The following is a 24580-nucleotide window of genomic DNA, read 5'->3' on the forward strand; positions in this document are numbered from 1 at the left end:
CAGTGAATCATCCATCCCTTTTCCTATCCAAACACGGACAGGCTTTACAACACCTTTAGCTAAAACTGTAGTCAAGTCAAGACTCTTGGCTGAAGCCCAACTCCTGATGACTTCATGGGTGTTTTTTTGGCAGTTATACAAAAATAGCTTGTTATTGCTTCCTGTTTCTGGGATATTATTTCTGATTTTACCGCGTAGCTTATATTCATTGTTAATCTTTACATAAAATCTCCTTTGGATCAAGGTTGGTGGTTCCATGGACACTTCCTGTAATTTCAGTTTATATGGCAAGACTTAAAAAGTGGTTTGACGTTTTCCTCCTCCAGGGATTTTTGTAAACAGTCCAATGTATATTAGCTTACTTGGTGATCTCTCAGCAAGCATCAATCAAACCCAGTCCTTCTTAGTTTTTAAGATCAGATACGTTAACCCATTTTTTTGGATTCACATAAAACATTGAATCATATCCCAGACAAATGGTGGATCCACACACAAAAAAAATTAAGTACACTTAGCATGTTGTCCAAATGCCAGTGTTAACTGTACACGGTTAAGGATGCTGTATGAATCCAGGCCTCAGGTGATAATGAGAATTCTGAAGATAGAAAAAAGCTAACTGTTCCGTCCTCTGATTCTCTCTCTATATCTCCTCTTTTTGGCTAAGTCTAAATTGTGATTCTTGTGTTAATTTGCTGCTGAAATGAGATGTGGCTAGTAGTGCAAAATTGCAAACTTGAAATTCCAACGATCATTTTCAACCTTAATTGTAACATGTCTACGAGTCGATACAGTTTGAGCCTGGCTGTAGATTGGAGGAGCTTGGGATAAAAATTAAATCAAATGGGAGAAAATTACATTTCCAACTTGAGCGCAATTGTTAGGAAACCATTCTAGCTATCTGTCTGCATTATTATTTCTGGTTGGAAATAATTACAAAGGACTACTGCTAAGGCATCTCTTTCATGTCTTTCTTGATGTCTGTGGATAGTGATAACAATGCAGCTTCTGAAAGAAAGGATTCCGGTCAAACCTGAGGTTTGTAATTATTTATTTTCATTTTGATTCCACCTTTATTATTTTCATAAATAAGGTAGTGAATATACCCCATATTTCCCCCTCCCCCCTCCCCTGCTCCTCCTCCTGTTTTCCCCAAATAATAACCCTGTGAGATGGGTTGGACTGAGAGAGATGGATTGGCTGAGTTACCCATCCATCTTTCATGCCTAAGGCGGGAGTAGAACTCACAGCTTCCTAATGATTGGCCTAAAGTCACCTAGCTGGCTTTCATCCCTAAAGTGGGACTAGAACTCATTGTCTCCTGATGATTGACCCAAAATCACCAACCAGTTTTCATGTCTGTAGATAGTCCTTGACTTACAACAGTTCATTTAGTGACTGAAGTTACAATGGCACTAGAAAATGTGATTTATGATCTCTTTTCACACTTACAACCATTGCAGCATCATTTGATCAAAATTCAGATGCTTGGCAACTGACTCATATTTAGGACAGTTTCAAGGTTCTGGGGTCATGTGTTCACCTTTGGAGCCTTCTGACAGGTAAAATCAGTGGGGGAGTCAGATTCATTTAACAACCATGTTACTAAATAACAGCGATACACTTAACAACTGTGGCAGGAAGAGTCATAAAATAGAGCAAAATTCATTTAACAACTGTCTTGCTTAGCAATTTTGGGCTCAACTGTGGTCACAAATTGAGGATTACCCGTACTTGAAAGGAAAGCGCATGCAACATGTTTTGACCTCACATTGGTCATTTGCAAAGTTCTGAGCATTTGTGCTAAGATTGGAACAAAACTTAATTGTTTCAGGCAAAACTATTCCTAATGTTCTGGCCATCTTGAAATGAGCTGTTTTGATATTTATTATAATTTCTCCAATTTATATGTATTCCTAGTTTGAAGCAAATGCATATGTTATAAGAGTTTGTTTGAAGTCAGGATCCCTAACAGACCACCCTTGTGTAGCGGAGAAGCCTCATTTAGCAACTTGAATTGCAGATTAAAAAATAAAACCTTTGCACATCTTCCTCTTTTTAAAGGATTTGTTCTGTTTTGACAGTGTTAACGGCTGTGAAATAATCATTTTTGAATGTTGGCTTTGTTGCCATTGATCTGCCAGGCTGCAAAGCAGGGATCAGCTCTCCTCATCTCTCTGACTTGGAAGCAGGCCACATGGTGCGTTATTTGTGATGAAAGTAGTTAAACACTTGAATATAAAGTCTGGGTTTGCAAAGTGTACCGGGCTAGGCTAAACTAGGGCCGTGCAGTTTGTGATTAGGAACCCAACCTTTGTTAAGTTACAGTCTGCTTTATTTTTTTGGAGCGTAGCCTATTTTTTTTTTTTTTTTGCTAACGTGGCTTTATGATTTAATGTGTTGTAAGAAGTCATTGAAATGGCTTATCCTAATTGCTTAGATGGACAAGGCTGTGGGAAACTGAACAAATGTTTCTCTTCTTTCTCTCTCCAGCTTGCAGACATTTTGCTTAATGTACCAAATTACTTGAACAAATGGCAAAGATACCTTTGGAGAATAGCCCACTAAATATAAGAGCTCTTTGAAAAACAGAAGTTACAATTCTAGCCTTTAAAATGCAGTCGGCCTTGAAAGTATGACAGGAACAACATTCGAGGAACAGAAATTAGGAAGAGAAATAAAAAAGGAAAACACAAGATTCTCTACTTTTAAGTTTAGCCCCCGATGTCAATATGTTCTTTGAAGTAGATGTTTTACATACAGAAACTACCCAATTCCAAGCATCATATTGCCTTCCTAAAGCCCTTGAAAGATGCACTAAGTCGGGGTAGGCAACCTTGGCTTTTTTATGACTCGCGGACTTCAACTCCCATGGCTGGCTCAGGAATTCTGGGAGTTGAAGTCCACAAGTCATAAAAGAGCCAAGGTTGCCTACCCCTGCACTAAGTCATGGAGAAGGCTTGGAGATATATGGACGCCATCTTGATGCAGTAAATGGCAGTTGTGTATGTAGGTTGTTTCCATTTGATGTTCTCCAATCGTGAGTTAGATAATGACGTTGCAGCTAATGGCTGATGGTTTGTGGCAGATAGAAAATTGCACCTATATCTAAAATGCATTTCCAGTACAGGCAGTGCTCGACTTATGACCACAATTGAGCCCAAAATTTATGTTGTTAAATGAGACATTTATTTAGTGGTTTCTGCCCCATTTTATGACCTTTCTTGCCACAGACGTTAAGTGAATCACTGCAGTGGTTAGGTTAGTAACCCAATTGTTAAGTAAATCTTGACTTTGCTTGTCAGAAGGTTGCAAAAGGTGACCACATGACCGTGGGACACAGCCACGGTCATAAATATGAACCCTGTTGCCAAGTGTCTGAAATTTGATCACATGATCTTGGGGATGCTGCAGCGGTTGCAACTGTGAAAAACGGTCATGCGTCACTTTTTTCTCTGCTGTTGTAACTTTGAGCAGTCACTAAATGAACTGTTGTAAGTTGAGGACTACCTGTAAATTAAGAGATGCAAACCAGCCAACTCATGCAAGCACAAAATGCATTTCCTAGGAGGAATATGATCACCACGACTCTGAATCTGGGTGTAATGGATGCATTTTTTTGTTCTGAGCTATTTAGTACTACTGTGCAGTGACAAGATAAAAATTGAAGGCTGATAAAGTGAATGTTTTATCTTGAGTTAAAGGAGACCTCTGCTCTGTCCACCTCATTTTAAATGGGCTCTCGTACTAATATTAAATTTGTACTCTACACCTTGCCTTCTGTAATTCAGCATTCTCCTTTCCTCTGAGAAGAGCCAACATCTGATATCTTGGCATTCTTATTGCTGCATTTTAATGATGTAATTTTAAAAAAACAGAACAGCAAAACAATGCCTAGTATTGTCAAAGGTTGTAGTTTATTTATTCATTTGCTTATTTGCTGCCTTTATTGCTTTTATGAATAACTCAAGGTGGCGAGCAAACCTAGTACGCCTTCCTCTTCTTATTTTCCCCACAACCACAACCCTGTGAGGTCAACTGATCTGAGAGAGAGAGAGGGACTGGCCCAAAGTTGCGCAGCTGACTAAGGCAGGACTAGCGTGTTGAAAACACTCCCAATAAAAAGAAACTTCCTGACAGTTAGAACAATCAATCAGTGGAACAACCTGCCTCCAGAAGCTATGAATGCTCCAACACTGGAAGTTTTTAAGAAGAGACTGGCCAGCCATTTGTCTGAAATGGCATAGGGCAGGGGTAGGCAACCTCGGCTCTTTTATGACTCGTGGACTTCAACTCCCAGAATTCCTGAGTCAGCTATGCTGACTCAGGAATTCTGGGAGTTGAAGTCCACGAGTCATAAAAGAGCCGAGGTTGCCTACCCCTGGCATAGGGTTTCCTGCCTGAGCAGGGGTTGGACTAGATGACCTCCAAGGTCTCTTCCAACCTTATTGTTATTATAAAATCTTCACCCTTCTTTATAGGGAAGCCCTCATTGGACGTAAAGGCAGTGTCCCACCTGACGACTGACATTCGGTGCTGTTTTATGTTTGATCTCCCATGAGTTGCAAGTTCGAGAAGGCACAGCACCGATACTACGTAATTTGAGAGAGACTGAAATACCGTTCCAGCAATGGCTTCTTCGGAGCGGCTGCCTATTCAGGAACCCCTTTGTTATAGCTGCTGAATCATTCAAAGAATATCATAAACCGATTGCAGAAACTTTACTAAAAGGGTGGGGTCCATAGTTTGCAGAAACCTGGTTAGGAAACTGTCTTTTGTATCTAATTCTGATAAGCACTTTGTAAGTAGGCAGCTGGTGCAGGCAGCTAATGTTTTGTTTTCTGCTCTAAATGGTTTTCCTCTGAAAGCGCTGATACACAGTGTACACTGTTTTGAAGCTAAGCGAGTTCTGCTTTATTGTGTAAGTTTTCAACAGAAGTAGTTGTGTGTTACGCTGGTGGCGAAGCAAACGAAAAAACCCTTGTGTTTTCAGCATAGCACACAAGCTAGCTAAAGCCCTTCCAAACATCCTAAGCAGACCAAAAGACCCAACAGCCCCAGAAGAAAAAACAAGAGTGATCTACAACGTACAATATAAGGACTGCAACAACCACAATGTAGTACAAACAGGCAGAAGACTGGCAAAATGCATCCATGAAGTCCAAAAACGCCAGGGAATTGCTAGAAGCCTAGGACTCAGGCAAATCATAGACCACAGGTCTGCAACCCGCGGCTCCCAGTCCTCTGCCATGTGCAGTCCAAAAAAAAAAAGTGGGACTAAAAAAGTTCAACCAATCAATTCAAATATGCAGGGTAGGTGCATATCTCGCCTTGGCTCCACTCTTCAAACCCTGTTCTGCGCATGCGCGCATGTACACGCATGTGCACACATTTTTTTGTGGCTCCCAGTTTTTCCTTTTGTGAAGGAACCGGTTCCGAGTGGCTCTTTCACTGTTTCAGGTTGCTGACCCCTGTCATAGACATTAACAACATCTATAGACTGTGCAAAAGAGACTATCACCCAGCCCAAAAAGGAACAAAAGACCCCAGCATCTTTCCACCAGCAGTCAGCACCCAGACCACCATAGATTAACTTCGAGGTTAACATCAGACCAACCATCAAGTAAGCAATACCCCAATCAAAGAACTGCCAAAGAAGCCAACAGCTCAACCAAAGGACCTCTAAGACCATCCTCACCAACACCAGACAGGCAAGCCGCTAGAATATAAAGTGTCAGCACTGATGATGTTACCTAGTTTGGGTAATGAAACATCTGCAGGAAAACGAGCAAGCTCAGAGAGCACCAAGGACCCCTCAACCCTTGAGTTTGAGGGCATCTTCAAGACTATGACGTAGGCTCTTTTTAAGATGTTAGTCTACCATTAGGATGAAACAAAAGTGATCCTTGAACTGTGCCAATTCCAGCCAGATTCAAACTTTAAAAATCAGGACTGGCATTTTGAATTGGGCCCAGAAATGATATGTATGGATGAGGTGTGTGTCACATAACTCCTTGATTTATGACTAACTGAGCCCAGAATTCCCCTTGCCGTCCCTCCCCTCCATTCCCCCTCCCCTCTCTCTACTTTTCCCTTATTCCAATAAGTAAGCACATTTTTTCATTTTAATTCAAGCCAGGGAACCATGGTTAACAATTTCAGGGTTTAAATCCAGTGTTAATAGTTAAAAGGTAAAAGGTAAAGGTTCCCCCGCACATGCGTGCTAGTCGTTTCCAACTCTAGGGGCCGGTGCTCATCTCCGTTTCATAGCCGAAGAGCCAGCGCTTGTCCGAGGACGTCTCCGTGGTCATGTGGCCGGCATGACTAGACGCCAAAGGCGCACGGAACGCTGTTACCTTCCCACCGTAGTGGTCCCTATTTTTCTACTTGCATTTTTACGTGCTTTCGAACTGCTAGGTTGGCAGAAGCTGGGACAAGTAACAGGCGCTCACTCTGTTACGCGGCACTCGGGATTCGACCCGCCAAACTGCCGACCTTCTGATCGACAAGCTCAGCGTCCTAACCCACTGAGCCAATAGTTACAATTGTTCAAAAGCCACAAGCTAGTCTCACGTTTGAATGAACTGGGAAACTCAAGTAACTGAAGACTTGGCTTGTCTCCCAGCACACAGAAGGGCAGAAACAGCGTGCTCTCTACTGGGAACACATGTTTTCAGCTTTAATAAGCTATGATTGTCCAAGTGCCTATTTCCCTCCCCTCCCCATACTTGGGAAGAACGAATGTTAGAAAGCACAGTATACATTTAAAGATTTTAACCATTCCCTAGGATTTGAATAAAACTTCAGATTGTTAGGGTGCAGTGTTTTGACTGGTAGATTGAGAGGACTCAGGCATTTTTTAAAATCACACAACAGATTTACAAATCTACTTTTGCCAGGAGAATAGGTTGTAGTTTGGTGTGGGCACAGCCAGCTGCAACTGTTTTGCCATATGGCCAACTTGGGGAATTAACTGTCCTTTGAACACCCTAATCATTTTAAGCATACACAAGCAGTACCTGGCAAGATTTTTGTGCCAGATACTGTGAATAAACACAGCTCTGTGGAACGGCATCAAGGGCATATTTGGCATGGGGTTTTGAATAGTAGCAGTGTCTAGAATTTAAACACTTTCTTTATGCAAGAGCTATTTGTATGGCAAAGGTGTGACACTAACATTTATACAATTCTGAATCTGGATCTTTTTTTTTTAGCAGCCTCATTTCTGTTTGTGACTTGTTAGGCAGAAGGCCAGTTTAATTTCATGTGAAAAGTTTAGAGTGCCTTGTGTAAGTATCTCCATTACGACAGACTTGAGTAAATACTGTAGACTATTTGAAAATTTAAAAGTAAAAGTAAAAGGCCTTTGTCCAAAATGACTGAAGAAGTTGCACAAATTAAAAGACATTCCTGTAAAAGGTAAGAGATGGAGGATAAATCCCATCAGGTATCTATTTGTATAAAATATCCCTGATATCAACAGGGATATTTAACTTGGTGTCATGTTGAACATGATTGTTGTCGTGCTTGGATCTTCTAATATTTTTTTATAATCACTGATAATCTGGATTTTTGCTGGGAAGAGAGTTACTTATTTGGATTAATACTATTTCACAACCTGTCCCAAAGTCTCTTGTTTTTCTTTCTTGGGGCATTGTACATAATTTCTCCCTTTAGGGTCAATACCTTTTGAACGACTAAATTTATAGTACGGTAAGTCCATGTTGTCCCTTGAACTGCAGCTGTGAATGCTGAGGTCCGTGTTTCCCAGTGTTGACAACTTTATGATGCCTGGACTTAACTCCCAGAATTCTCCAGCCAGCATGCTGACTGGGAAATTCTGGGAGTTTGAAGTCCATACATCATAAAGTTCCCAAGGTTGAGAAACACTGGCTTAGGTACTGGTAGTCCCCAATTTATGACCACAACTGGGATCAGAATTTCCATTGCTAAGCAAGGCAGTTGTTAAGTGAGTTGCATTGTGCCTGATTTTATGACACTTTTTGCCATGGTTGTTAAGCAAATCACTGCAGTTCTTAAGACAATCATGCAGTCATTCAGCGAATCCAGCTTCCTTCATTGATTTTGACTTATCAGAAGCAGATCGGGAAGGTCAGAAATGGCAACCGGAAGAAGCCTGGATGCTGAAATTCTTGTAAATATCTGCCAGTTGCCAAACTACTGAATTTTGATCACGAAGCTGTAGGGATGTTGCAGCGGTTGTAATTGTGAGGACTGATCATAAGTCACTTTTTTCAGTGCATAGAAATTTGGGTTTCCAGTCATCCCCACTCAAGTGCCACCATAATATATTTGGAGGCTACTAGGTTGGGGAGATTGGCCCACACTATAAAAATCAATCAAATCAATTTTCAGAGCCTGCCCTTGGGAAACCCAAAGGTGCTTTTTCCAAAAGGCAGTTCAACTTTCTTGGTTTTTTTCTTTGAAAACATTTCACTTCTCATCCAAGAAACTTCTTCAGTTGTGATTGAATGGTGACTCAGTTCTGAAGAAGCTTCTTGGATGAGAAGTGAAATGTTTTCAAAGAAAAAACCAAGAAAGATGAATTGCCTTTTGGAAAAAGCACTTTTGGGACAACCATGACCTGGATGATTGAGACAATCTTAGGAAACCTTGTTTTTTAAGCTTGAAGGTTTATTACTGATTGCAGGTGATGGTTCAAATCCCCTTGCTTAGGAGTCAGCAGTAGAGATGACAGAGTCCAAGTATCACAACATCTTGAACTCCCTCCCCAGCTGCTAATGAAGACACTCAGATTTTAATCAGTTTTTCTGTGAGTGGCTGGATTTACATATTATAGTAGAGCATTGTGAGGTTTATAGAACTTAATTTTAGCTGAGCATTTCCTGTGAACTCAACTGTTGTTGTGTGGAAACCATGGTATATGTCCTCGTGCTAACCAGCCACTTATGATTCGTGGAACAAACCATATGTTGGGTCCTTGGTGCTCTCTGAGCTTGGTAGTTTTCTTGTAGATGTTTCATTGACCAAACTAGGTAATATCATCAGTGAAAATGATATGGTCACTGTATCACAAAAAAATTGTTGAGAGTTTGGAAAAAATTCAAAGAAGAGCAACTAAGATGATCAAAGGCCTGGAGACCAACACATATGAAGAATGGCTGCAGAACTTGGGTTTAGCTAATCTAAAGAAAAGAAGGAATAGGAGAGACATGATAGCAGTATTCCAGTATCTGAGGGGCTGCCACAAAGAAGAGGGGGTCACGTTATTCACCAAAGCACCAGGGGGCAGGACAAGAAACAATGGTTGGAAACTGATTAAGGAGAGAAGCAACCTGGAATCAAGGAGAAATTTCCTGACAGTGAGGACAATCAACCAGTGGAACAGCTTACTCCCAGAAATCGTGGGCACTCCATCACTGGAGATTTTAAAGAAGAGACTAGACATTCACCTGCCTGAGATGGTATAGGTTCTCCTGCTTGAGCAGGGGGCTGGACTACAAGACCTCCAAGGTCCCTTCCAGCTTCTGTTCTGTTCTGTTCTGTTCTAATAAGGAATGGGATTTGGTGGGGGTGTTCTTGGAGGTCTTTTGGTTGGGTTGTTTACCATTCCTACTAGCACTATGATGTTACCTAGTTTGGGTAAGGAAACATCTGCATAACAAACAGTTAAGCTCAGAGAGCACCAAGGATCCCTCATTTCAGCCCTGAGCTACAAGTATTCTCCTTTGTCGAAACCATATATTGATCTGATTATAAAGTTGAGAAAGAGTGTTATAGATTGTCTTTTAGAGTTTTCTGGATAACACAGCTGCTGATCTGCTTAGCACAATGGATGTGGTAACTTTCCAGTGCCCCAGAAAGGAATACCCATTAAAATATGCATAAGAATATCAAAACCTTTATCTTTAATATGGCAGAAGATTTTATTTACATGCAAGGAATTATTATGGCTACTTCTCTGAACTTCCTTATTAGTAACACCTGAAACATTTCCTATTTTCTGCATTTTAAGGCCAGCTCCCTTGTGGAAAGCCGTTCTGTTTTCTTGCTTCTACTGCTGTTCTTCCTTAGGCAATTGTGCATAGCAAGCAAAGTACCAATTTTGCGGTTATGTAGGAAAATTGGTAATTGGCCTTTCTGCAAGTATGTCAAACTTTCTGGCGGAGATTATTATGCAGGAAGCTAAATTTCAACATAACATCCAAATCAATTCTGTCAGCTTTCTGAAGCGTAAGCTGAAAAGAATGTGGCCAATTCAGGCCACATTTATTCTGAACAAGTGGTAACCTGCAGTGGTTTTGGCATGGTTTTACTGGAGACCAGTGTTTCCCAACTCTTAGCCATTTTAAGATGTGTGGACTTCAACTCCCAAAATTCTCCAGCCAGCATGGGAAATGGTTGGCTGGGGAATTCTGGGAGTTGAAGTCCACAGGTGTTAAAATGACCAAGGTTGGACACCCCTGCCTTCATTTCATTTGTCCCCAGAACATTAGACCATTAAGATCATCCAGCTGGCAAACTTGAGATGGAGAGTACAGGTAGTCCTCAACGTATGACCACAATTGAGCACAAAATTTATGTTGCTAAGTGAGACATTTGTTAGAGTTTTGCCCCATTTTACAACTTTTCTTGCCACCGTCGTAAGGTGAATCACTGCAGCTGTGATTCTGGTGCAGAATGCGGCCGCACGAGTTGTGTTGGGGGTCTCCCGATACTCCCATGTAACACCTCTACTCCGCGAGCTGCATTGGCTTCCAGTTGCCCTCCGGGTGAGATTCAAGGTGCTGGTGATGACCTATAAAGCCCTAAATGGCATGGGTCCGGATTACTTATGGGAGCACCTGCTGCCGGCATCAACTTCCCTTCGTCCAGTGCGCTCTCACAGAGAGGGCCTCCTCAGGGTGCCGTCGGTCAGAGAGTGTCGGCTGGCAGCCCCCAGGGGGAGGGCGTTCTCTGTGGGTGCGCCAGCCCTTTGGAATCAATTACCGGTTGAGCTTCGGATGGCTCCTGACCTTCGCTCTTTCCGCCATGACCTGAAAACTCATCTATTTGAACAAGCCGGCCTGGTCTAATGGGTTTGGGGTATTTTAATTTGTAATTTTTAATTAATTATTTATTGTAATGGGCTAGTCTATTTAATCTCATTTTTAACTTTCATATATTGTACTTTTATTGCATTTTATTGCCCTGTACACCGCCCTGAGTCCCTCGGGAGAAGGGCGGTATAGAAATTAAATAAATAAATAAGTAAGTAAGTAAGTAAGTAAACAAACCGGTTGTTGTGAATCTGACTGCCCCATTGACTTTGCTTGTCAGAAGTTTGCAAAAGTTGATCACATGACCCCAAGCCATTACAACCGCCCTAAATATGAGTCAGTTGCCAAGCATCATTTGACCATGGGGATGCTGCAACGGTTGTAAGTGTGAAAAACAGCCATAAGTCACTTTTTACAGTGGCTTTGCAACTTTTGAAGGTCAGTAAATGAATTTTTGTAATTCGAGGTCTACCTGTAGTATGATTTCTGCAGAGGAATTGTTTCCTTCTTGATAGCCTCTCACAGCTACTTTCTACTTTCTCTCAGCGTTCTCCTTAGTAGGAAGAGTTCCTGAAGGGATTCATTTTCCAAGTATATAGAAAAGCCTCTAGGTCAGTGATGGCGAACCTTTTAGAGACCGAGGACCCAAACTGCAACCCAAAACCCACTTATATATCGTCGGTTGCTGGGTGGGCATGGCCCATTGGGTGGGCATGGCTGCGGTGGTAACGGCAGACTGGGTGGGACTAAAAAGTTCAATCACTCAACCTTTTCTTTTCTTTTTTTTTTTGCACACGGCGGTGGAGGCCTAAAGCGAAAAGTTTTTATAAAACCCAGCTGAAGGCCTAGGAGTGGGGCGACGGCCAGTGTGCCCACAGAGAGGGCTCTGCGTGCCACCTGTGGCACTTGTGCCTTAGGTTCGTCACCACGGCTCTTAGGTAGAAGCTGGGTAAGCATCCTTAAAAAGGAAGTGAAATTCTCCTTCAGAAAAGTAGAAACATAACTGGAATGTGGGTCATAATGAAACCACAGCAAGAATATTTAGTGTGACTTTATTTTTCTGTTTCATGGATTTGTATTTCTGGTTTGGAGTATGGGCTGCTAGAATAGGTCCCTTCCTCACAGCTCACAGGATTGTGGAGTTGGAAGGGACCACAAGAATCATCTAGGCCAGGGTTTCTCAACCTTGGCAACTTTATGATGTGTGACTAGAGTTTTTTTTTCCTTTTTATAAAGTGCTTCGTTTGGGATGTTCACCAAGTTTATGTTCAATATAATTGGGCATTTTTTCTGATTGTTTTTTTTTCCTTTTTCTTTTGCAGGACTGGCTCAGCTCCTCCACACAACTCAAGATGTCACAGGAAACGGAAGATACCATTGGTAGGTGCTCTTCTGGGAGTTCAGATTGACTGTTTCTGATTCATTGATTACCTAATCTTTGAAGTGGAGGCTTTTCAACTGAGTTTTGAGAGTCAAGTTTTGTGCAAATGGTGTGGTTATATTTTGAATAGGCTAGCTATTTTTTATTACAATTAGATACTTCATAGAGGTGTGGTGGTGGTGGTGCCTGAGGAATTGGATTGTTGCGATGTAGCTTTGAAACAGAAATTCTTTGCAAAAAAGTTGCTGCTGTCTTAATTTTGTTACTCTCTTTTGTTTTTCTTTTTATAATTTATAACTGATCCAGAAAAACAAATGCCCAATGCTTTGTGTCTGTGTATAGACACAAAGGTCTGTGTACAAATGTTAGCTTTTAACATATTACAATTACAAATTAACCAGGTATTATTACACAAAAATAGTTAACCTTTTTCCTAATTAGGAAAAGATGCTGATCATTAAATTTATTTGTGCCAAGAAAGCTTAAGTTTTAGATATATCTGATTATTTAGTAAGTTTCATCAAATACTATGAATCAAATGCCTGATCCTATACACAAATCTATATTAGTAATGGTTGTCAGGAGAAAATTAATTACTATATATTGCTTTAGAGGAGGGGTGTCAAACTGCCGGCATGAGAGCCTGTTGCATCATACGGAGGCCGCGCCCACCCCAGCTCCAGCAATACAAAAAAAGTTGTGATACATCGCGACACGTTACGTGACGCAGCGAGTTTGGCACCTGTGCTTTAGAGCTTTCAAATTTTGACTTTGAAAAGTCTGGAATAACTTTTCTCCTTTGGTTTCAACAATATACAATACATAGTTTCAAACACCTCTACAAATACTGGAGTGAGTTCATAAAACCTACCACTGGACTAGAGTACGGTATCTGCTTTGTGCTCAGAAGTCATTTGATCGGGGTGAAAGCTTGTATTTTACATGCAGAAGATGTGGTTTCTAAAATATCCAAGGTTAAGATGGGAACATCTCCTGTCTGAAATGCTGGTATGATGCTGTCAGGCTGTGCGAAAATAGTACAGTTACATTATTGGCAATTTCCTATTGGTAAGAAGGTTAAGGTTGAGTCAGCCATCTATTCTTCCAAGGTCAGTCAAATGAGGACCCAGATTGTTGTGGGGGATATGCTGACTTTGTAAACTGCTTAGAGTGGGCTGTAAACCACCACGAAGCGGTATATAAGTCTAAGTACCAGGGCTTTTTTTCTCATAGAACGCTCAGAACGGAGTTCTGGCACCTTTTTTGGATGGAACCTTGTAGGGTAGGCAAGGCAGGTTGTATGACATGTGTGAGTTCCGGCACCTTTTTCTTTTACAAAAAAAGCACTGCTAAGTACTATTGCTTTTAAGTCACTATTGATTCCTGGCAACAGCCTGGAGAAATCCCTGCAATTTTCTTGAGATGTTTTAGTGGTTTGCCGTTACCTGATTCCTATGAGTGGCCCAAGGTCACCCAGCTGATTTCATGCCTAAGCCGGGATTAGAACTCACAGTCTCCTGATTTCTTTACGTATGCTGCCCCATTAAACCTTCTACTCTGCATTGCTTTTTAAAATTGCAGATAGTCCTCACTTAGCCATTGGGGCCAGCAACTCTGTCATTAAGCAACACGTTTGCTAAATAAAATATCACATGGCTGTGATGGACTCATGATGTCACTTCCTTTTCAGTTGTTAAGCAAGTCACCTCCAGTCATTAAGCAAGATAAATCACGTGACTACAACTTGCAATTTTACTGCTGGCTTGCCGCATTTACCCTGGCTGTGAAGCGTGCAAATGATGATCACGGGATGCCTGCCAGTTGTAAAATGTTGATCATGTGTCTGCAGGAAATTGAAATGATTGAAATGATTGAAAATTGGTTAGGGCCGGTCCTAAAGTTACTCTTTCAGTGCTGTCATAAGTTCGGTCACAAAACAGGGTAGAGGTTAAGCAAGGTCTACCTGTACAGAGCTTGTGACTTGCCTGGTTATCTAGATTTTGCAGTCACAAATACACAGCATGGCTGTTTTGCTGTACCCACTGATGCTGCAGTCCAGGGGGTTGCGAATCGGGGGGGGGGCTGCTTTGTGCGGCATGATCCAGATCATCCTAATGGGAGGGGGTGTTTTGAAAAAGGCCACTTTGGGACACCACAGCAGTTTGTCTCCAAAGCTCTGATGAACTGGTTGACGCCTCCTGTGGCTTCTGGCCTATTCTAGAGTCTGTACACTGAAATCTCTTCAGTGGATACAACAGAGCTGCTATTATGTCCTGTGATTGTTCTTTTAATTGGACGTTCTGGTGCTTGATAATGTCGTCTTTCCTCTTGAGGTTTTTGGCAAGCTGTTCCGTGGCAGGAGCTCCGATATGCAACAAGCAACAATCGCAGCAGAGCTGTCATCACTGGTTATGTTTAAAGCCTTCTCTAGAGGGCAGCGATGAAACACACAAATGTTATCCTGGCTTGAGGATTTACAATCAATGCTCAAACTGTGTGCAGTTTTGGAATTTGAAGTTTTGACAAGGGCCAAGTCAAAATAGTCCAGTACAGGAGAGGTTGTAGCTCATTTCCAGGATTTGGTAGTGATTTTGCTAGATTTTTTTTTTAGAAAAAGAACATGTGTTTTCTTTTAAATTTATTTTGAAGGCCTCTGGATGGCATCAGGTGGTGTGCTGACGGTAGATGCTGTCCCCTGAGATATGCCATCAACTGCTACATTTCATGCTAAATAATTTCATGCCCAGATCTTAACATTGTTTGGTCCTCCTTATCAAAATGCTGCTGTTCCAGTTGGACTTGCCAGTTTGACAAGCCACAAGTTGGCTTTCATATCAGTGTTTCAAGCTGGTCCTGTTACGCATGGCTGGTTTATCGCATTGTGTTATTGTGCTGTTATATTCTCAAGGCACTAGAGGGCATGCCTGACTTAATATTTTGTCCCGAAGGTCCTTTTCTAAAAGGCAACTGGACTTCCTTGATTTTTTTTCTTTTCTTGAAAAAGTTTGGCTTCTCATCCAAAGACCTTTCTTCAATTCTGACTGAATGGTCAGTCACCATTCTTAGATGAGAAGTGAAATGTTTCCAAGGAAGTCCAGTTACATTTTGGAAAAGCACTTTGGGGACAATCATGACCTGGATGATTGAGAATCTCCCTAGAGCAGACATGTCAAACACAAGGCCCGGGGGCCGGATCCGGCCCGCGAAGTGGTTTCATGTGACCCCCGAAGCCATCCTGGAAACAGTGAGGGAACGGCCCCCGCTGCCTTGGCCCTGGCCCAGAGACCCTCCTTCTGCCAGAGACCCTCAGATCTGTCCCACTCCTGCCCAGGCCCCCATAGGCACCCTTGAGGCGAACGATGTAGAGCTGGCCACGCCCACCCAGTAGGCCATATGCACTCTGGCCACGCCCACCCAGTAGGCCACGCCCACCCAGGCCACACCCACCCGACCCCCTGAGGGCAACCGCAATGCTGGTGCGGCCCTCAATGAAATTGAGTTTGACACCCCTGCCCTAGAGACTTAAAATTTTGTTTCGGTACAAGGATCGGTTAGAATTTTAATGGAAAAGCTGTTTACTGTGGATGGCTTCTTTGTTGCTAAAATACAAACTCTTTGGGGGATTGAAGCAAGTCTTCTCCTTAGTTTAGGATTTGTGTGGTTAAAATATATTCATTTACGTAGGATTTTTAATTCTGTTATTTGAATTCATGTTTTGCATCTCCATGCTTTTAGTGTTATTTTACAGATGTTCTTATCTTGTAATTTATTGTACCTTTAACCAGCCTTCTTTAATTTTCAGAGAAGTCAGTGACATAATGTATAGCGTTTCTGAATTGGAGGGGTCCCCAAAGCCCCAGGAAACCAACAGACAAAGGTTATACTACTGGGGTGATAGTTGCAATTTTGTATGGATTTTGCTAAAACTTATGGTTGCAAGTAAATGCATTAGTACTAAAAGCATTAGTAAATTTGAATGACATTTTTTTCCTGGGCAATCTTCCTTCCTTGACAATTTTAACCAGTTGTAAATGGGCGTGTGTGATAAATCATTATTCTCTTGAAATGCAGAGTGTCCTAATTGGATGGATGGGCGTAGACGCTGATTTAAATAAATAGAATTCTGCATGGTATAGCCAAAAAATTTAGGACAAGTGGGAATGAAAATTCTTTTCAGCAGCTTCAAATGGTGTAGTGTGGGGAGGTATTTCCATTGGATCCCAAACCATTTCTGCTGATTGGCTATTCCAGTTGTTGTACCAGGGCATTTTGTGATTTTTCACATATTGTGCGGTAAATTAGATTCCCACATAAAAACTAATTCATGGGGTCTTCCTGTCAGCTCTGTCATTCAGATGTGCGCCAAGAATTGTTGTCACTGGACAAAACAAAAAGGTGCTTGTGTGTTTTTATTAAGTGTTCAGGATTCACAGAAAGGCATTTCTTGCAGGGAGACCCCTTGTTCTTGATGGAGACAAGATTTTTAAAAATGTAAATACATGGCCAGCTTAATGAGAGCCAGTTTGGTGTAGTGCTTAAAGTGTTGGCCTAGAAGCCAGGAGACTGTGAGTTCTAGTTCCGCATTAGGTATGAAAGTCAGCTGGGTGACTCTGGGTCAATCACCAGGAGACTGTGAGTTCTAATCCTGTCTTAGGCAAGTAAGCAAGCTAGGTGACTTTCGGCCAGTCACTGCCTCTCAGCTCACAGGCTTGTTCTGGAGAAAGTAAGAGGTGGGAGAAGTACTATGTATGTTCATCACCTTGAGTTATTTATAAAGTGATAAAAGGCAGGATAATAAATAAATAAATAAATAAAGTAAGTAAGTAAATAAGTAAGTAAGTAAGTAAGTCCCATTGCTATAGCTTCCTCTAGGGGTCACACCAATCAGTGCAAAATAAGAATCAGTGTGGTGCCTTCCATTACCTAAATGGGAATTCTAAAAGTTGCAGGTCCTAGTACATCTGGAGAGTTGAATAAATCTTCTGTAAAGTCACCAGGTTCCTTTTGGAAGTCTTGCTGAACAAGCATGTAGAAACTGCCAGGACCAGAGGGTTGTCATATACAAATGCTAACCTTTCCCCTAATTAAATAATCAGGAGGAGCCTTCTGGTATGCAAAGAATGAGCACTTGGAAATATGATTGCTGAGTCACTATTCCGATTAAGTTACCCAAGTTAGATTTTGCGTTGGCCAACCCAGAAGACTGGTGAGACATTACTCCAGTTAAGAGACATCAAGTCGGTCATTAAGTATGGGGAAACTCCATCCATCGTCTGTGAAAAATCCAGTGGAAGAATGTATGTAGCCCAAGATGTATACCTTGTATGATACAGCGATGATTACGGCTACTTTACCAGTGCTAGCACAGCTGCACCATCTTAAATCTGCAAATTAAACCCTATTGTGTATTTTATTGCCTTCTTACTTGGCCATTGAAGATAATGGCATAATCCAAAACATAGCAGCTTGTTTTGGGCACATTCACACTCCATTAACCTCTCCTCTTCCTTCTCCAATTCTGATGCAATACGGTACTATGGTAAAATTCTTCATCTCTCATTTTTGAGATTGTCATTCTAAAATTTTTAGCCAAGGAATTTCAAAGGAAAGCACGTGGCTGAGTATTCCTTGAGAATTGACTTGAGTATTGACTTGAGAAATATGGTAACAAACCCAGCTAAGAAAGGAAATTCGGAGCAAAGTTGCAGAGCAAGTATTATTCACAAGTACTGTGTAATTCCAGAGGTATTTTTCTACTATCATAGAATCATAGGACTGGAAGAGACTTCAGAGGTCTTGTAGTCCAACCCCTGCCCAGGGCAGGAATCCTTATTCTATTGCAGACAAATGGTTGAAAACCTCTAGAGATGGTGGTGTCTCTATGTTTCATGTGTTTATCGGAAAAGCAACCATTTTGGGTTAAATTGCCATACAACACCACTGCTAGATGCCATCAGTAGGAAGACTTTTGGGTTCCTCCCAAGGGCACCTGATGAAATTATTGTTATCTGCCTAAAAAATGGCAGGTTACAAATCAGAATGGATGACTTTACCTCGATATAACACCATGATAGTGTTTATGTCAGAATCCATTTATATCACATTTCATAATTGTATAGGTAGTACAACGTGCTATTTCTGGGGATTCTGCCATCTCTCCGAGGGGGGGGGGAGAGGATGGTTACTAAAGCGATTTTCAAACAACAGGGAATGTTTTAACTGGGGGAGGGAGGGGGACAGACAGGTCTGGATTGCATCTTCATTTACAACTGAAAAGGAAAGCAATAACCATAAAACCAAGGAGAGTTCCCTTTCCCATGGAAGGCCCTGACACCTAGCAACTGATGAGAGCCTGACCAAATGGATGAGGGGAGGGGCTGAAATAGGAATGCTTTATATAGGATTGAAATGTAACTTTGTTAGATTCCGTCTTGTATTGCCACAATCGATTCCATCCTAGTAAACATTTTCCTTTTGGACTAAACTTGCATCCAAGAGTTCTTATTTCCTAAGATGTGGATTGAGGTGGGTCCTGACAGTTTAGCTCTTTAGAGAGCCTAAAGCCTTTCACATTTATTATCTGAATGTTGTAGAAAGAGTGATTAAGAACAATTACTAGATTCAGACACAGGCATCTTCTGTGATAAGGGGAATAGGCGTGGGAAAAAAAATTGGCCTGAGGATTTGGAGTGTTGTCAACTTATAGAAAAATATGGACAACTGCCTAAAATGGTATGGGAACACCTTGTGTTCTTGTCTCTATATGGGGAGGGAAACGGTTGAGCAAGAGGGAGGCTGAACCTTAATAAGCCAACAAGATCATAATTGAGGTGAAATCAGATTGTTCACGCTTAGTTCTTAATTCAGCTATGTTCTACCACAGATGGTTTTGCAACAGATGAGCATCATATGTTTCAAAGGAGTTGGAGATGCCACCTCTGAGGCTTTTCCGCTTTTCTTTTTTTGTCTATCTCTTAAGCATAATAGAAGGGACGCGGTGGCTCAGTGGGTTAGGACGCTGAGCTTGTCGATCAGAAGGTCGGCAGTTTGGCGGGTCAAATCCTGAGTGCCGTGTAACAGAGTGAGCGCCTGTTACTCATCCCAGCTTCTGCCAACCTAGCAGTTCGAAAGCACGTAAAAATGCAAGTAGAAAAATAGGGACCACTACGGTGGGAAGGTAACAGCGTTCCGTGCGCCTTTGGCGTCTAGTCATGCCGGCCACATGACCACGGAGACATCCTCAGACAAATGCTGGCTCTTTGGCTTTGAAACAGAGATGAGCACCGGCCCCTAGAGGTAGAAATGACTAGCACGCATGTGCGGGGGAACCTTTACTTTTACCTTTAAGCATAATTAGATGGTAAGAGAATTTGTGGACACGGCATTGCAAAGGAAAATAGTTTCCGACTCTTAATTCAACTCCCTTGCGTTCAGCTCATGCTTTAATTTAAAAAAAAAATAGACCTGCCTTAAGTGCTCCCACATTAACTTCTTCTTTACTTCAGTCACAAGTTGATTGCTTAAAGCAAAATCTAAACAGCCAGAAGGGAGACTCCCCCAGACTTTGAAACCCAGGCTTGCCAATGCTGCTCTTACAGAGCAAAACTGAAGGTATGGCATCTGGTGGAAAAACAAAGAAGTCAGGAAACTTGCATCTGGTGGAGGATAACTTCTTAAGCAGCTGTTCCCTTCATAAGAATGCAAGTCCAGCAGTTCATTGTTTACCTGTTTCAGTCATTGTTATCACTTGGGGCCACTTTTCCTTTTGTTCCGCAGAACGGTCCTGACATTGTGAGTAGCTGGGATTTTATTGTCAGAAGGGCTGGGTCTTCAGGGTGTAGGGCTTTGTCTGCCTCAACATTTCCAGCTTGTTTGAGAGATGCAGCTCCTCATTAACTTAGGTTATGTGTCAGATTTCTTTAGGTGGATCCAGGGTTACACACACACTCACACACACACACATGCACACACACACATTTTATAGGGATGGCTTATGAATTTTCTAAGATTTTATATTGTACGCACCATCACCGTTCTGTGTTGCCATTCAGACATTACAGACCGGAATTACGATCATAAGTCATCGCAGTCATTAAGTGGGTCACTACCTAAACACATCTGATTGAAAGTCCTTTTTTGTGATGGTCGGTAAGTAAATGTGCCGGTCATTAAGCAAATCCATTTTTATTGGAAACTGGAAGTAAACTCCAGAACCCGGCTAAAAACTTCAAAATTCACAATCATTTGACCACAGGACTCTGCAAAAGATTGCAAAGGCGAGGTAATTGCAAAATGCCCCAAATGCGATCACATTAATGTCAAGGGGTTGTATGTAGCCATCAGAACTTCAAAATTGTGTCATAAGTACTTTTGCAGGAACCATCAGAACGTAGAGCAGTTACTAAGCGACCAGTCATTAAGTTCTTAGCATTGTACTATTGTTTTTTAACTGGGCATTGGTTTAATCTTTTTTTAACTTTTGTATTGTTATTTATATATGCCCTGTGTACCGCCCTGAGTCCCTAGGGAGAAGGGTGGTATACAAATTAAATAAAACCTAAACCTAAACCTAAGTGAGGTCTACCTGTACTGAGTCACAACTCCAGCTTCAGTCTTACTGGCTGAAGTTTTGGAAGATGTATTTCGGGGGTCTTCAAACTTGTCCCTTTTATGACTTGTGGACTTCAAAGATGGCTGAGGAATTCTGGGAGTTGAAGTCCACAAGTCATAAAAGGCCAAGTCTGAAGACCCCTGATGTGTGTAGTTCAACATCTTCAAGGCCTTCGCACCTGTCTTCCATTACTAATAGGTAAACTTCCTGGTCCCTGTCTGCTTTCCTTCAGAGGGGCTTCCTCATCACTTGCCATCTGATTCTTCAATTGGAAATGGGAGGGTTGGAATACAGTATCTTTCATGGACAACATACGTGCTATATCTCGGGATTGTGCCCTTCCCATGTGAACACAATCTTTGCCCCAGAATGTCTGTCTGTTTTAATACCTGAATTGAGGAGGGAAATCTACAGCTCCAAATCCATCAAATTAAACACACACACACACACACACACACACACACACACACACACAAACACACACCCCTCTGTAGCTATCTGAAGGGCTTTATAAGCAGAAAGGTAAGAATGCCTATTTGGAAATTCTATCACTGTGTAGGAAATACAAATAACATAGTATATTGGTGCCGATGAGTGTGAGCAGATTAAGATGACGGGATTTCAAAATTTATTTTGGCAGGCATCCCATAATCTTCTTGAAAATTATTTTGTCTGGATCAGTTGGCAGCAGTAGGCATCGAGAGACAGGAACATTTTTGTTCACGGGCATAATGAGGGAAGCCTTTGGTTGCTGCTTATGTTAGACCTTGCAGTCATGCTGGTTTTCAGTCTAAAAGATGGATCGAAGCCCATTGTGTCACAGATGGAACAAGGGCATATTATTAAAGAGAAAGCCATGTTGGGATCAGTCTATAGACCAGGGATCCTCAGCCTTGGCAACTTTGTGGACTTCAACTCCCAGAATTCCGCAGTCGCTAGCTGAGAAATTCTGGGAGTTGAAGTCCACAAAGTTGCCAAGGTTGAGGATCCCTGGTCTATAGCACTAGGTTTGTAAGGGGTGTAATTGGACAATTGGGAGGAGGGGGGATGATTCACAACATAAATAAGATCACAAGATCAGGCTTGAGATGGCAAAATCTAATAACCTTCATATTTTTTGGCAGATATACTGGGGACTTGTAGTAACGTGAATGGAGAAGCAGTTAAACTGGAAGGATTTCTTCTGAGTGCTCTTGTCTTTGGGCAAATATTTATTCATAAATTGTTTCAGAAGGTATATTGATGCAATACACAATGAGGACAACCCTGTAATTATGTTTAGATTCATGCTAGGTGGGAACTCTTGCAAAAACATTCTAAGTGAGCTAGTGTGAAGTGTATACCTTTAAAATCCACAATGAAATGAGAAAAGCCTTTTAATAACTTCATTTTTCTCTTCGTTGTGAAAAAATGTAATCGGTTGCTCTTTGAAAATGCTTTATATATTAGTGATTGGTGATGGCCAAAACCTTCCCAAGAAATCAGCTATTGACTTACGAATGCAATGTTTGCTTTTTAGCTTAGCAAGTCATTTCCAGTTCCAAAGTAAAATTAGACCCAATTCTTTTAAACATGAAATAGACTAAATTGAAAAGTTACGTTTAAAACAGCGTAAAAGAGCAAACAAGCGTGTAGGATTCTCAAGATGGGAATCTTCCTGGATAAAATATGAGCGAACTAATGAGTGAAATTGGAATAAGGCTGCCGTACTTGGAGTATCTGAAGCAATCTGCATCTAGTACAGATGCATTGATGGATTACAGTGTACAATGCTTTTTAAAAAATGACTTTGTGCTCCTTCTGTTTTTCTTACAGAAATGCTTTCTTTCTCTATCTAATAACCATGATTTCACATTAACCATGATGTCACATATTCAAGACGTAATGAAAGTACCGTAGTCCTTTCTCCCTATCTCTTTAGAAACTATTGAAGTTCTAACTTCAATATTTGATGATGGGAAATGAGGACACCTATAAAAACCAGTTCTCTAGACACTTTTCCTACTTTCAACCTAACATGGATACAATCATGTTTTGCTTTATTTGACTGCTCATTCCTGGTGACTGACACTTAACTGATTTTAAAGAATTTGAGGTCTAGAATCTAGATGCCTTGCAAAGGGCCATTTCAAAAATGGCAGTTCTGGTGTTAACTCAGCTGGCAAAACAATATGAATCTGTACTTTTTATTCGTTGCAAATCTTTATATCTTTTAAAGCTGATTTAAGTGAGCAGCCCGGAGCTTCCTGTGGACTATGTTATAGTGCCCAAATGACATTTTGTATGTTTTGATCTTATGTTATTTCAAAACCCTTCTAGTATTTTGGGCTTTTCTCAAGGTTAGATTTATTTGCATTTTCTGCCATGCAAGTAATTCAAGAGGTTTGCTTGGCAACCAGCAACAGAGGTGTGCCTGGAGCATTTCATATTGGCCTTCTTGACATTTTGAGGCTCACAAGTGCAATCCAAGTATTTACTTATAATTTGCCTGGGATGAATTAAAGGAAGTGGATGTAAGACAGTATGCAGACTGGCCCTCCTTTGTCTCCAAAGTATAAATATTTATCTTTATCAGGTTGAGAAGTATTGCTGTGCATTGACTGGTGAAGTAAGTTGGGATTTGAAGAGAAAAAAGGTGTTTGAACCAGAAATGAATCTGGTTCACTTTAGTGAGGAATTGATTTTAAAATATATTCATTGGGCTAAGGAAGCTGAATAACATTTGAATATTTTTATTTGAATTCATTGGCTTGGCACGAATGGTTTTTAGCAAGGCTTATGCTGCCATTGAAATCAGATTTCTGGACCTGGATCTTTCAGCGGGCTGATGGATCTAGAGCTTGTTAGGATGCCATTGTCATCCTTAATTTATTGACAAATGTTCTTTATGTCAAATTTAATGGGGGGGGGAAAATAATTTTCTAAATCTCTAAAGTAAAAATTCTGACGCCGCTCCTTGCTCCAGATTCCAAATGCTCTTTGAGTTTTTTTCAATGCGAAAGTGTCTAAATGCAGTTAGGTGCTTAGAAAATGCAGTTTCGGTAAGAAATTTTTAATAGATAATAATTTTTTCCCACCAAAGGAAGAGGGACAGCAAGTAGCTAACTCATACTCTGAAATGCCACCAGTTGTGGTCATATACCTATTGGAGAACATGGTTTGCAGGTAGGAAAACTTAAGTTTCAATTTCCAAAACATTTAAAAAGGACTGGCAATGCCTCTGCTGTTTGTCATTCTGCTGCCCATCAATGTAACTATCTGACCGATGGATGGACTTTTCAGAAATTCCTGTGACATGTTCCAAGGCAGCTTATATGGAATTCAGTAACAGCATTCTCACTTCTTAGCTGCATTAGGCCTAAGGGAAGTTTTACTTATAGGGAACCGATTTTTAAAGTGCCACTCATCCTTTTCCCAAGGGCAAGTTTTTTTAAAAAAATCTCATTTGTCATTTTAATTTATTTTTTTTTCTTTTAAGGGAAACGTTGCTTCCTCATATATCAGAATGGAATGCAGAAAATCACAAAGGCACTCTAGAAATCTCTTATGTCTTAGTGTGAAATCCTGGTC

At 41.2% G+C, this 24580-nt stretch overlaps 1 protein-coding gene across 3 annotated transcripts in view; it reads left to right on the plus strand.

The window, feature by feature from the left end:
* PHACTR4 (phosphatase and actin regulator 4) overlaps positions 1-24580 on the plus strand; it is a 76713-nt gene that overhangs the window by 7491 nt on the left and 44642 nt on the right. For all 3 annotated transcript variants that reach the window (XM_083369659.1, XM_083369660.1, XM_083369657.1), the window contains exon 2: positions 12341-12398. In XM_083369659.1, coding sequence (XP_083225785.1) covers positions 12371-12398 — 28 coding nt within the window. In that variant the 5' untranslated portion in view covers positions 12341-12370. The remainder of the gene's footprint in view (positions 1-12340; positions 12399-24580) is intronic.

This window comes from Vipera ursinii, assembly GCF_947247035.1.
Source record: "Vipera ursinii genome assembly, chromosome: 9".
Lineage (NCBI taxonomy): Eukaryota > Metazoa > Chordata > Lepidosauria > Squamata > Viperidae > Vipera > Vipera ursinii.